At 39.6% G+C, this 13057-nt stretch overlaps 1 protein-coding gene across 3 annotated transcripts in view; it reads left to right on the forward strand.

The window, feature by feature from the left end:
• Positions 1 to 13057, forward strand: part of sipa1l1 (signal-induced proliferation-associated 1 like 1) — a 79416-nt gene that overhangs the window by 35084 nt on the left and 31275 nt on the right. For all 3 annotated transcript variants that reach the window (XM_008397398.3, XM_008397400.3, XM_008397399.3), the window contains 8 exons: positions 2809 to 2967; positions 3119 to 4667; positions 5251 to 5473; positions 6371 to 6501; positions 7716 to 7904; positions 10034 to 10208; positions 11367 to 11470; positions 11693 to 11850. In XM_008397398.3, coding sequence (XP_008395620.1) covers positions 3249 to 4667; positions 5251 to 5473; positions 6371 to 6501; positions 7716 to 7904; positions 10034 to 10208; positions 11367 to 11470; positions 11693 to 11850 — 2399 coding nt within the window. In that variant the 5' untranslated portion in view covers positions 2809 to 2967; positions 3119 to 3248. The remainder of the gene's footprint in view (positions 1 to 2808; positions 2968 to 3118; positions 4668 to 5250; positions 5474 to 6370; positions 6502 to 7715; positions 7905 to 10033; positions 10209 to 11366; positions 11471 to 11692; positions 11851 to 13057) is intronic.

Below are 13057 nucleotides of genomic sequence, written 5' to 3' on the forward strand. Positions count from 1 at the left end.
AATAGCAATTGCTTAAGAGCTATATTATTGTTTATTGCTTTTCCAAGCTTGGAGTAGCATGCATTTTTTTCATGTTTTTCTTATTGAAAGTGCAACTCTACCACATTTGTGGCAAATATATGTTTCCCCAGCTTGGACCAAGGTCATCTATTCATGCAGTTGTTCTTTTCATAACGTGCTAACGTTGCTATAACTGCTGTAATTGTCGCATGAAGCCACAAGCTTTTCAAGCTTCAATGGAAATAATTTTCTTACCACCAAAGATAGTCGTTTACTTTTAGATACAGTAAAAAACTTACCAGAGTAGAAAAGCGTAATTATCTAGAAAAAGGCATAAGACCTTCTTTTTAGGATAAGAAAAATGTCTGGCTATAAGTGGCTCTACAAATAGAGATGACTAATTCCAGCATGCCACCTTCTGTGCAAATGCAAATGTTTTGCATTTGAATTTGTCATAGTTACACTTCACTGTTTAAAGCTAGACTGGCTTACAGGTTACAAAAGAGTAAAGGAGACATTGTAAAATAATGAGCAGTGGGTTTCAAAGCTGCAGAGCAATGTGAAAGCTCTTCATTGATTGGATTGCTCACCCTTAGTGAAAAAAAAAAAAAGTAAAGAAAAAAAGAGTTGTCTAAAGTTGGATTCAGGCTTGGTACCCAAAGTCTTCAGCACAATGCTAAAGTAATTTCAATTTTGATTTAATGTTTCTAAATTTTTGTGATTGTCATTTTTAGTTCAGTCTCTCCCTTTCATGGTTTTAGACCATGGGTGCCCAACTCCGGTCCTTGATAGCTACTAAAAGTTGATCACAGCTCTTGAGGACTGGACGTGGGCACCAGTGCACTGACTGGACATTACATCTGTTCAGATGCACCACAAATTATATATTTAAGTTCAGACTTTTCTTAAATAGCATATTACATTGCCATAGGAATTAAAACCATGTCATTTGCACCATGGGAATTGCTGGATTAAAATCACTGAACAGTGAACCTCCTGTATTCGCAGAGGTTAGGGGACAGACTTTGGACACTCTTGCCCTTCACTATATAATCATACCTTTACCACCTTAAGTAGCTTAGTTGCACTCATTTACTGCTGTTTGTGGAAAGTCTTGCTCTATGGTTATCTGAATAAATCTGAAACATGTATGGACATGCCGTTGAAAATAAAGTTCACTTTTAAATATGTAATTTCTTCATCCTTCCTCAGAGTTGGTTTTTAAATCTCACTGATGCAGATTGGGTAACTTTGAGATTTTCACAAACTTCTACACCAAAGCAGGGTTTCCCCACTGTATTATAAGCCTGGCGGGCCACCAGGCATTACTTGCGCCCCACCAGGCTAAGCATTGCTTCTTTATTTAGGTTTATTAATGTTTGCCTTTTTTTAACACGTTGTAGTTGGCGTTTAGGTATTGTTAATGTCTTCCAATAATGCATAGTTACCTAGTGATATTTTCAAATTTCCTGTCAACTTTAAAATGTTTTATTTAATCTAAAAATCATAGTGGGCCATTGGATGACTGCCCTAGCACCCCTCCCAGCGGGGTTAGCAAGTTTTCTAGAGGAAACCCTGCCAAAGAGTTTAAAAGATTAAATTAACATTTTAAATTGAATTAAAAGGTTTAGTTTTTTACTTTAAAGTTGTCCAACCATTGGTCAGGGTACAAAACACTGAATCTTTGCTTCTCTAACATCAACTTGAGTTCTCAGAATGTTTGACCAGACCTGCTGTTGGTTTATTTAACTTCACACTTTGTCAGATAACTTTAGACGGTTATCTCCTCATTTTATGTTGATGTAACTGTAGTCTTACCAGTCCTGCCAAACAGCATTCCATCCATCCGCTCAATCCTGTTCAGAGTTGATGGAGGGTGGATTGGTCTGGAGCATAACCCAGCAGTTACTGGGTGAGATGGAGATGTGGGGAGCAGATCTCTTAGCAGGTTCCAGGCAAGTTGTCATGGGAAAATATCCTAGAGAATCTAAAGTAAGCTGATTTTAATGGTTTAGTTAACGTTAAGAACACCAGAAACCTGATCATGTGTGAAATACTTTATATTTGTATTTGGGAAACATGTGAAGATTAATGGTACATTTTGTACCCAACTGAAAGCATGGGGCATTTTTTCTAGAGTAATAGTAATACATTAGTTATACCACAAATAAATGCCATCAAATATGAACTTGATGAGTTTTCTACTAAGGGAAGAAGTCAGTATCTCATCGCCTTTTCTCTTTCACACTCACACACGCAACAGTGAAAAACATGGTCTCTGCAAGACCGCTCATCTCCATGGTGACTCAAAAGATTGTTCTGGAATAGAGAGGTGTTGTAACATTACGGACAGTTGGAAAAGCGGACAGTCTGGCACCCTGAAGCTGCACCAATGTCTGCGGGAGGAAAAACATGTCACATTGTTTTGACTTGCTTAACGAGCTGCACACTGTTTTGCCGTGTCCATGAGCATTTTCTGTCTTTCATTCCGCTCCTATGGCTTTCCAAATGTTCTAATTGTTTACGGTTCGATTTTGACAGTGTGTAAAGCGGGGAAAGAATGTTGAAATTTGGTGAAATTAATAAAACCTACATGCATCTTTTAAACATGTTTAGGATTTTTTTCCTCAATAATCTTCTCAAAATACTGAACTTTTGCTATTAAACCACTTTTTTTGTAACCAGCCTGATTCCATTATACTATTTTTTTCATATTTAAAGATGTTTGAGGTTTTTGAGTTATATAATGTAATTTTGAAGTATGTGATAGTGATAATAACTTAAATTTTCTGTTTTCTTTGTGCACAGGCTGTCGGCACCACTGTTCTGAGTCGTTACGTTCCAGTGTTTCCGTTGAGACGACCCGACTTCTCCTCTCACATGAATTCAGAGCAGATGGCTTTTTAAAGACTGCAGCTGTAAAATACTGTCCACACATTAGTTTCTTCATACTGGAGGTTTTTTAAGGTAAAATAACCTGATCTTCTTGGAGTAAAACAACAAACAAATCTTTCACCTTTTGAAATTTGAACCTTATGAAGCCTTTGTTGTTTTTATAAAAATTACAAAGTTTATACACTGATTTGTTTGTTTTTTATCTGTTTTTCTCTTTCTTCAGAACCAGATGTGAATCTCCCTCTGCTCTTCACTCAGTGGGCATTATGTTGACCCAAATCTAACCCCCATTAACACCCATCTTGACCTTTCCCTCCCACCTCCTCTCCCCACATCCTTCCCCATTCTTCGTCATGACTAGTCTGAAGCGCTCTCAGACGGAGCGGTCGGTCGGGGGCTCTGTGCCGGCGACTGATGAGTTCTACACTCGCCGCCTCCGACTGCCCAATGGAGGAGCACCGCCACCTCGAAGCGAGAGTGCACACATCTCCTCCGCATCAACCACTGGCACAAACCCCGGTGTCCCCAAGATGGGGGTTAGAGCTCGTGTGGCCGACTGGCCCCCAAGGAAAGATGGCGGTGGAGGCGGTGTTTGGCATATCACGGTGGAAACGGACTCGCCTAGCTCTACGAACACCACCAGCTCCTCAGGATCAGGAAGTGGAGACAGAGAAAGGATTCTGGGCGGAGGAGGAGGTGGCGGAGGTGGAGGTGGAGGATCGAGCGGGAGTGGTAGTGGAGAAAGAGGAGGAGGGAATGTGTCAGCTGTCACAGCCCACAGCAATCTGTCAGCGAAGTTAGGACACCTGATAAGCCCACAAGACTCATCGATGCTGCGCAACATCCAGAATACACTAAAGAACAAGATGCATAGCAAAGGAAAGGACAATCGCTTTCTGTCGCCTGATGGTTACCTGGGTTCTCCTCGGAAAGGGATGAGACGGATCCGCCAGCGCAGTAACAGTGATATAACCATCAGTGAGCTGGATGGAGAGGGCAATGAGGGCTGGTCCTTCTCTGGATGGACGCCCATGCACCGTGAATACGGCAGCACTTCTTCAATAGACAAACATGGCGTGTCGGGAGAGAGCTTCTTTGACATGCTGAAGGGATACCAGTCCTCCGAGGCCCCTGATCAAAGAAGCCCAGCTCCAGAAAGACTGTCAGAACTACTTACTGTGGCCCCCATAAAGCAGGCCGCCCTGGATCTGCCCGATGGTCCAGCTCGCGGCAGTCCTGCCAGCCGACTGAAAGAGCGCGAGAAACACTTGAAGAGACGGTCGAAGTCGGAGACGGGTGGAGAGTCCATCTTCCGGAAGCTACGCAGCGTAAAGGTGGAGGGCGACACATCAAGGGCCGGCTCAGATGCTGAAGATGGCGGGAAAGGGGATGAAAGTGGCCCACCTCCTAAGCCATGGGTGTGCCAAAAAGGCTTTGCCCATTTTGACATCCAGTCTCTACTGTTTGACCTCAATGAGGCGATCCAAAACCGCCAATGTGGCTCCAAACGCAAGAACACCACAACCGGTGCCTCAGCCGCTGCTGCCGCTTCAGCTTCTGCCACTTCCTCTCTTTCCTCCAATCAGAGTGGAACCTATGGCTCCCCTTGTGGCTCACAGGAGGAGCTGAGCAAGGAGGGGAGTGGAGGACATGGTACCAACCCTGCATTGGACCCTGGGGATGATAAGAGCAATGAGTTGGTCCTCAGTTGCCCTTGTTTCAGGAATGAGATTGGTGGAGAGGGGGAGAGGAACATTTCTCCTGCTAAACAGGTATGTTGAGTTCAGAAAACGTCTGTATAAATAAGATTCACATTTATATTTGTTGATTGGGTCAGTCTGTAAAAATATGTTGAGCTCCTCTGCCTTTTCCCAGTGCTAACTGGCACCAACCCAGTCAGAGCCAGGAGGAGGGTTTTAGGTGCTGTCAATCAATCCCTTGGTCTCTGCTATGCTACAGCTTCTTCCTGATAGCAGAGGTGTCGTGAATACTCAGGCTGGTTAGCACAGCGATTAAAATATGAATAACATTGATATTTCCTGGGACTGTAAGTTGCTTCTTCACCATTAGCACATTGAGCAGCACGTACACGAGCTGGACCGGCAGCTATAAGACCTTCCTCCTGACTCTGATTGGTTGTTTTTGACTGGGAGCTCTACATTTCTTCTGACAGTAATAGTAGCACTGAGAGAAGGAAGAGGAGCCTGAGCTTTTCACAGATTATATGTCTCGTATTACACTGTCACGACATAGTGACAGTTTTAACAAATATGTAAAGCACATATATTTGATAAAAATGACGTCCTGCAACTTTAGGATCACTTGCTTCACTTTTCTTTGTAATCGGTCTTCCAGCAGGGCAGCATTGGTAGCGGCGGGAGCTCCAGCAGTTCCTCTGGCAGTACAGAGGAAGGACCGCTGGATGCCACTCTCACAACCCATTTCACCAATGCTGGAGTCGCCGTGTTGGAGGCTGCTAAAGATGGGCCAAGTCAACATGCTGACAGGTCCAAGAGATACATTGTGGAACATGTTGACCTCGGTGCCTATTACTACAGAAAGTACTTCTATCTTAGAGGTAAGAGCCTATCATTGGATTAAACGTCTTATTAATATTTGTCTTTTAATGATGCATTTTAAAGCTTTTTTACTTCTTGCAGCCATAAACAATGTCATGGCTTATTCTTGTACAATATTTAACTGTTTTCTGATCAAAAGTGGTGGAAATGTGTTTAAAATGTCACTTAACAGGCTTTTCAGAATAGTCAAAAAAGTTGTGATCAGGTTTAAGTAAGGGCTGGGTGATTTTAAATAAATGGTGACGAGGAAGAAATGTGATTAATTTATGTCTGTTTAGTTGTTACGATGCAATTTGGCAGCTAATCTGACAAAAGGATCAGAAAACTTTATCTAAAGTTCAGTAATTTGGGCATAAAATTGCTCACCTTGTTAAACAGCTTTTATTGTGATCTCTGCTATTTTTCAATCCTTAAATAAATTCAAATTTAAATGTTGATCTTGGGGTGCTGAAGCACAACCCGTGCTTGGTTTCCTACTGTCTGCACTTAATTTGACAAAACTTGAACAAACTTTGACGAAATTAGATTTTTCCAACAGATCAACGAAAGGCCAAAATGTTTTAGAATGGATGAAGCATTAAACCACAACTTTGTTGGTTCTTAAAATTAAGAATATGCAAAGTTGAAAACATTCATGTCCATGATAACTGTATATAAACTTATTCGCGCCACTCTTTGAAAATCTTTTTTTATTGTATTTTCTTTGGGAAATATCCCTTTACAGGCCAATGTTTTGAAAGTAGTATATTTAACATGCAACTGTAACCTTGCTGCTGTTTTAATTCTGTTATCTTTATTGTTCTCTTAATTTCTTTAGATTTCAGCCTTTTTTTTCTTGTGATCCATTCATTACCACACCTATCACAAATAGCATTATTCTCAATCTAAAACCTTAGAGCACTGGAACTACCTGGGGGTGGATGAGAACTTGGGGCCGGTGGCAGTGAGTCTGAGGAGGGAGAAGCTGGAGGAGCACAAGGAGCATGGCCAGCAGTATAATTACAGGGTCATCTTCAGAACGAGCGAGGTAAGACGACATCAAAATAAAAACTACTCCTCCTGTGTGCTGGATGTATAGTGTGTGTTCATTGCTCATTATGCTGAAGTGTGTTTCCATTTGAGCTTTCCATTCATCTAGATTTACCGTATTAATAGCTATGAATGTTCATGCTTTTAAATGTGTCAATACTTGGTACACTCTGTTCTGAGTGATGCTACAGAGAAGCTATTATGAGTTCAGTTTGTGTGGGAGTTAACACACAGGATCTTCACCCAGCAGGGGTTCGATGTAAAAGCTGCAGCTCACGGTTGTCAGCTCAAGATTCCTCCGCCTCTGCTGAGACAACACCTCAAATCCGTGCATGTTTGATCTGACTTTTTTCTAATGTTTTCCTCCAGTTGAGTCTTTGTGTTCCCAATCAGCCATTTGCAGTGAGAGTCTCTTCTAAAATTCTCTAGTTTGTGCACACTAGTGCTAAAGATCCATGCGCTCATCCCCTGAGCTAAACGCCCACCCAGAATCTTTGTCAAACTTTATCACTGAAGGACTGAGCTGTGCCATTTTGCACCATTTAGACCAAAATACTTCAAGCATCAAAAGTAAAGCATAGTTGTTACATTAAAGTACAACTTGAGTAATTGGCTTGGGAGTCCCATTAGTATGACGCATAACAAAGTGTGATATTTTTCCGTCTTTCAACTCTGCACCCCTCTGTTCATTATAATTGCTATTTTTTAAGATTGGAAAACTTTCCGTGTTTAAAAGTACATGTGAATATATGGGGGAGTGAGTGGGTTGCTCTGGTTTTGTGCATCGGGGGCCAATGTCCTTTACTACTGTCCGTTGCTCTTGAGCTAAGAGCATTTCTCCTCTTCACTTTATATAAAACTGAGTGTGTTTACACCACCACAGCCACTACCAAACATAAAACACAGACACTGTTAAGTGCCTGGAGACAGCTAGAGACTGCCAGCTCTGTTTATTTGTTCATGATGGATACTCAGGCCTTGGACTTTTCTACAGTCTTCCTGATTTATTTATGGAAGTCCTTCTTTAGTCTGTCTCACCCTGAAACCTAAGAGACTTCACTGTTAAAACCTACACATTCTTTCCCTTCTTCCTTTAGCTAATCCATCTCTACGTTGTTTTAAATCACCAGAGTACATTTACCTGGAGTTCTAAACTAATTCAAGTAAAATAAACTGTGTTAATTATTGTTTTTTGTTTTCTATCATCTCTAGCTTACCACCCTGCGCGGATCCATCCTTGAAGATGCTGTGCCGTCGACAGCCAAGCACGGTCTTGCTCGTGGTCTTCCCCTCAAAGAAGTACTGGAATATCTTGTTCCTGAGCTCAACGTGCACTGCCTGCGTCTGGCACTCAACACGCCTAAGGTCACTGATCAGCTGATGAAGCTGGATGAGCAGGGGGTAAGAAGACACAATGAACAAATTTATTCTCGGATAAGCCGGGCTGCATTCATTTTCTTGATTACGTCTCTTGATTGTGAACCTTTGATTGCCACCATCAGCTTACTAAAATGGAAGGATTCTTTAGACTTCCTGTCCTAAAGACTGTGTTTTAAAAACATCATTCAGACAAAAAAATGTACTTGGGAACATCTTTTCCAATTTATAGTGATGGAGATTAATACAAGTAGTCCAAACCTATATCCACGCCCCCAACAAAACATGCACAGGACTTAAAATCACTCATTGTCAACGTGACGCAGTAGTTCATCCTAGTACATAGGATGAACTACTTATATTTACACTTGTAAATATTTACACTTATTTACAAGTGTAAATAATGACAACACGGTTTCGTATGGCCACCCACCTGCTTGGAGGTTTTTAAGAAACTGTTCTATTGAAGCACAAGCTTCTTCCACTACGACTTGATGCCAAACTAGAATCTGGGCTCAAAACCAGAGTTGAGTAATAACTAGTTGCATTTACTTTTTGGGAAAAATTAACTCCTAGGATATTTGCTACTATGCTGTACACTGTACTGTTCCTTGAGTAATTTTATTAAGTATTGCTACTCACACTTAATTAAAATATCTGGATACTCGACCCACTTCAATGAATGAAGAACAAGCTCGTTTTAACCAAAATTCACCAGACACAAATGCAGTGTTAAAGTTTCATAAGTTTTATACTGAAAGAAATTGATTTGAGGGGGAATGTTTTATTTTATTTTTTATTTTATTATTATTATTATTTATTTTTTTGCCTGATTGGGTTCTTTTGTAGCTCTATTATCTAATTATCTATATTAGTTATTTTTTTACTTTGGTCTTTGAAATGCAAAAATTCCACGTATCTTTATATTTTGGTCTGATGTAATTTTTAAATATCAAGTGCTTGATATTTTGATTAGTTACTCAGTACTAGAGTAGACTTTTTACCAAATACTCTTTTACTCTTCCATAATTTCTTTTTATACGAGTAAAGATTTGAAGTAATGCTGCTCTAACTTGAGTGAAAATGTTTGGATACTCTTCCCAGTTCTGCATAATAATTTTAATTTAATCAAAGTTGGATAGTTTCAGACTCGGTAACATTTAGCACACTTCACATGTTTTTGTTTCTGCTGGTAGAGCAAAGAATGACTTTCCTCCCAAACAAGTTGACATTAAGATGACATGCAAAGGTTGTTTTGGAGACTCGATGACCCCAAGCTGCAACTTTGTTGCAGTTTTCAAACTGTGAACTTTGGAAATGTTTTTAAATCTTTTTTTAATCTCATGACAAGACAAATATGGGTCAACATACAGTCTAGTGGCTTTTCGTCAAGAGAAATGGGCCTCCATCTTGCATATTTATACTCAAGTAAGTGACGACTAATTAAATGTTTATAAGCTACAGATCAAAATAAAATGTATCAATTAAAACATTGCATTCACTATTACTTTTAATATGCTGTAAAGATGATGTTTAATGCGGATTTCTTTTGCACTCACTGATTAAATGAATCTGAAAAAGGTTGTATTTTTAAGTGTGAGATTTATGCTACTGCTGTAAAATAAGTGTGAAGGGTGCTATGTATTCACCAACAGAACTTTGTGAGCCATCCACACACACAGCGTAGTATGTCGCGCAAACAAATCTTGTTTTGAGTTCATGAATCATTTCTGGTGTCAGATATTTTCCCCCTTCATACAGGAGATGGCTCTTATTTATTATTCCTTCAGTTTAGCTGTATCATTTTTATGACCTGCTTTGTGGAATTTACTCTGTGAATCTGTGCTTGTCGTTGGCGAACTCGCGGCGCATTTATCTGTACCTTAAAAAGAAAAAAGGAAAAACACAAAACAAGCTCTTTGATGCTCACGATGCTCACCCTCCCTGGTGCAATCATCAGAAGTTGAAATCTCTGAAAATGTCAGCATAATTTCTTGGGGGGAAAATAGCACCACCGCCACAACAGTACAACTCAAGGTTGTTTCTGAAATGCCAACAGAAGTTCTGACTAAAATGTCAACAAGGGGACTTTGACTTGACTTCTGCAAGGTAATGTTGCGGTTTCTGCTTCTTCATTTGTATTCTCTGTACAGCTGAGTTTCCAGCGGAAGGTGGGGGTGATGTACTGCATGGCAGGCCAGAGCAGCGAAGAGGAAATGTACAATAACGAAGCAGCCGGTCCTGCGTTGGAAGAGTTCCTCCATCTGTTGGGCGAGCGGGTTAGGCTCAAAGGTTTCAACAAGTATCGAGCTCAGCTGGACACAAAAAGTAAGTACATGTGTGGATATAACAAAAAAGTAACCTTTAGGTCTAGCTGTCCACCAAGCAAATAATGGATTGTGGATTCAGGAACTCAATCATATCTTAAGCATGTTTTGTTTGTCCATCGTGGAAGTTATGTAACCTTTAGAAAATGTAGAAAACTAATGTTTTTCTTTTATTCTGGGTCTCTGTTGTTGTTTCTGCACATTGGTTATGAATAGCAACGTTCTCTCTTGCGTTTTTCCTCGGCTTGCTTTGCTAATAAAATGTTAAAGAGCTGCTCAAAAAGATTTATCCCTGCTTTATTTCTTTCTTCTTTATGAGCTGTTCAAGCATATTCCACTAGATGCATTTAAAATTATTCTTGTATGAACAAAAACACTGAAGCCAGGACATTATATAGATGTTTGGCAAATTGCAGGACACTAAGCAATGCAATACAGTCTCGGTAGAAAAACGTTGATCTGGGAATCGTGGAGGATTTCCACAGTCAAAGCAATTGCAACTTGAAAATTGTGCTAACCCTAAAGTTATAAACATTAGTTCAACTAACTAAAAAACTGTGCCAACATGCTATTTAGTGGAAGCTAATGCTAAAGTGCAAATTTCAATTCAAGACTCCAACACTCTACAACCAGTTAATTTTGACATTATTATTTATGTAAACAAACTAAGCAAGTTTAGTTCTCATTCTCTACTGTCTGTGTTTTATTAAATTCTTGTATGTTTCTTGATTGAAATAAAGTTGTTAGGAAAAAAGAGGGAGAACGTGAGGAGAGAAACTGGAACTGCTACGTAAACAGTCTTCACTCACTTGAAAATAAAGACATGAAAATAAACATCTTCGCTAAATAATACAATAATTGTTAACAGAGGGATTTTTGTTTTCCATTAGCAAAGCTTCAACACAGAACTTTGAACTTCAGTTAAGTGAAAATTAACAAAACAGCCAAACAACTTAACACTTTGAAATTTATCTGGAAAATCTTATTTAGGGAAACCGAAATGCGCTAAAGTGGTCTGGAAGTCCTGGAAATACTAGGCTGAAACTAATAAAGCATTGTAAAGTAAACACCATTTCCTTGGTGTGAAAGCCAAACACTGCTCCATTGGATATTCATCAGTTTTGCAAATGTGAAATTAACCCACTCTTGTCTTCCTCAGCTGATTCTACAGGCACCCACTCCTTGTATACAACTTACAAGGATTATGAGATCATGTTCCACGTGTCAACCATGCTGCCCTACACACCCAACAACAAGCAACAGGTGTGAAAAATGAAAATTAATAGAAAGTTTTAGATGACAGTCTTTGTATATAAAGGTGGACATTTGTAGGAGGTTTCTGCAAAATCCTGCGTTGTAAAACTAGTGGATTAAGTCGCTGCTTTCTAGGTGTCCATTGTCTAAAAGATGTCTCTGATCAGTTTGATCTTCTTGGTCTCTTAACAGCTTATTGTTTATTTTCTCTCTTTGTCATCGAACTTGCAGTTGCTGCGGAAGCGGCACATAGGGAACGACATCGTCACGATTGTGTTCCAGGAACCTGGAGCGCTTCCCTTCACTCCTAAAAACATTCGCTCTCACTTCCAGCATGTCTTTGTGATTGTGCGGGCTCATAACCCCTGCTCTGAAAACTCCTCCTACAGGTGAGATTCAGACACAAAGTGCACACTGTACTGTTTATATAGATGCAGCAATGTTTGTTATTTTTATTCATTAATTGTTTTTAAATTCTATACATCAATAATAAAGTATATACTTGTCCATAAATTACATTTAGTTTTGCTAAGTGTTACTAAGTGAAAGTACACCTTATGGTCAGATTGAAAGAGATGTCTGAGACCTTTAAAAGGAAGATTGTGGCAGCGTACGAGTCTCGTAAATGATTTAAAGAGATTTTAAAAGAATTTGAAATCAGCACTTCCACTGTTTGAAAAATAGTCTACAAGTGAAACAAGTTTCACATCTGAAACGACTGCAGACATTCTGATGGAGGAATGGATAATAAAAACCTAAAAGAGTTGATTAAACAAACAAAAAATATTCATTTTATAAATTAAAATTCTAAAAAAGATTTTGTCAAATCTGTGGTAAGCACAACATAAACCACCCTCCCTCACAGCTGAATGAATGATGCTCTGATGATGCCTGCAGAGTTTTCTACTTCCTGAAATCCGTCATGAAAATGGCTGCAAGTGTTGTGAGATGTCTCTGTAGCTCAAGAATTATTAATACTTTGTCAGAAATGTATATTCTGAACAAATTGCACACCACCCACACCCATCAGCTTACCTTGCTTTTAGGTTCCTGTTTGAGTTCAGCTTTGAAATGAATTTTATTCAGGGTTTTGCCTACTTCTTGTTGTTTGCTGTTCTTTTTTGTTGTCACACTCCGCTTGACTCCAATCATTGCTGTTTTTAATTGCTGTCTGAGCAACTTGTGTGAGGCCTTAATCTTCCCCCATGTGGCTACTTCATTACAGAGCAACAACACAAATAAACACACGTAAGCAATGAGCCCTGCTGCACAGTGAATATTGAACAAATGCTTTTTATGTTTTCAGTTTGTGATTCATAAATGTGAAAGAGAACTTGACACAATGCATACACGTTTCACAGGTCAAATATGAGTCATGGTCTTCATGGAAAAAGCACATGACTAAGAAATGATGCACTAAATAGAGCATGGATATAAATGCATGGAAAACAAAATTAAGCGTCTACTCATCTAGAAAGCCATGCTTTTGGGAGTGTAGTGTATATAGTGCTTCTCTTGTGCACATTGAATTTTTGATATGAATATGTGTGGACATTTAAAAAAGAAAGAATGGGTTAGTGGAGGAGCCTGCTTTTT

Source organism: Poecilia reticulata, chromosome 21 (assembly GCF_904066995.2).
Source record: "Poecilia reticulata chromosome 21, P_reticulata-male-v2, whole genome shotgun sequence".
In the NCBI taxonomy this organism is placed as follows: Eukaryota; Metazoa; Chordata; class Actinopteri; order Cyprinodontiformes; family Poeciliidae; genus Poecilia; species Poecilia reticulata.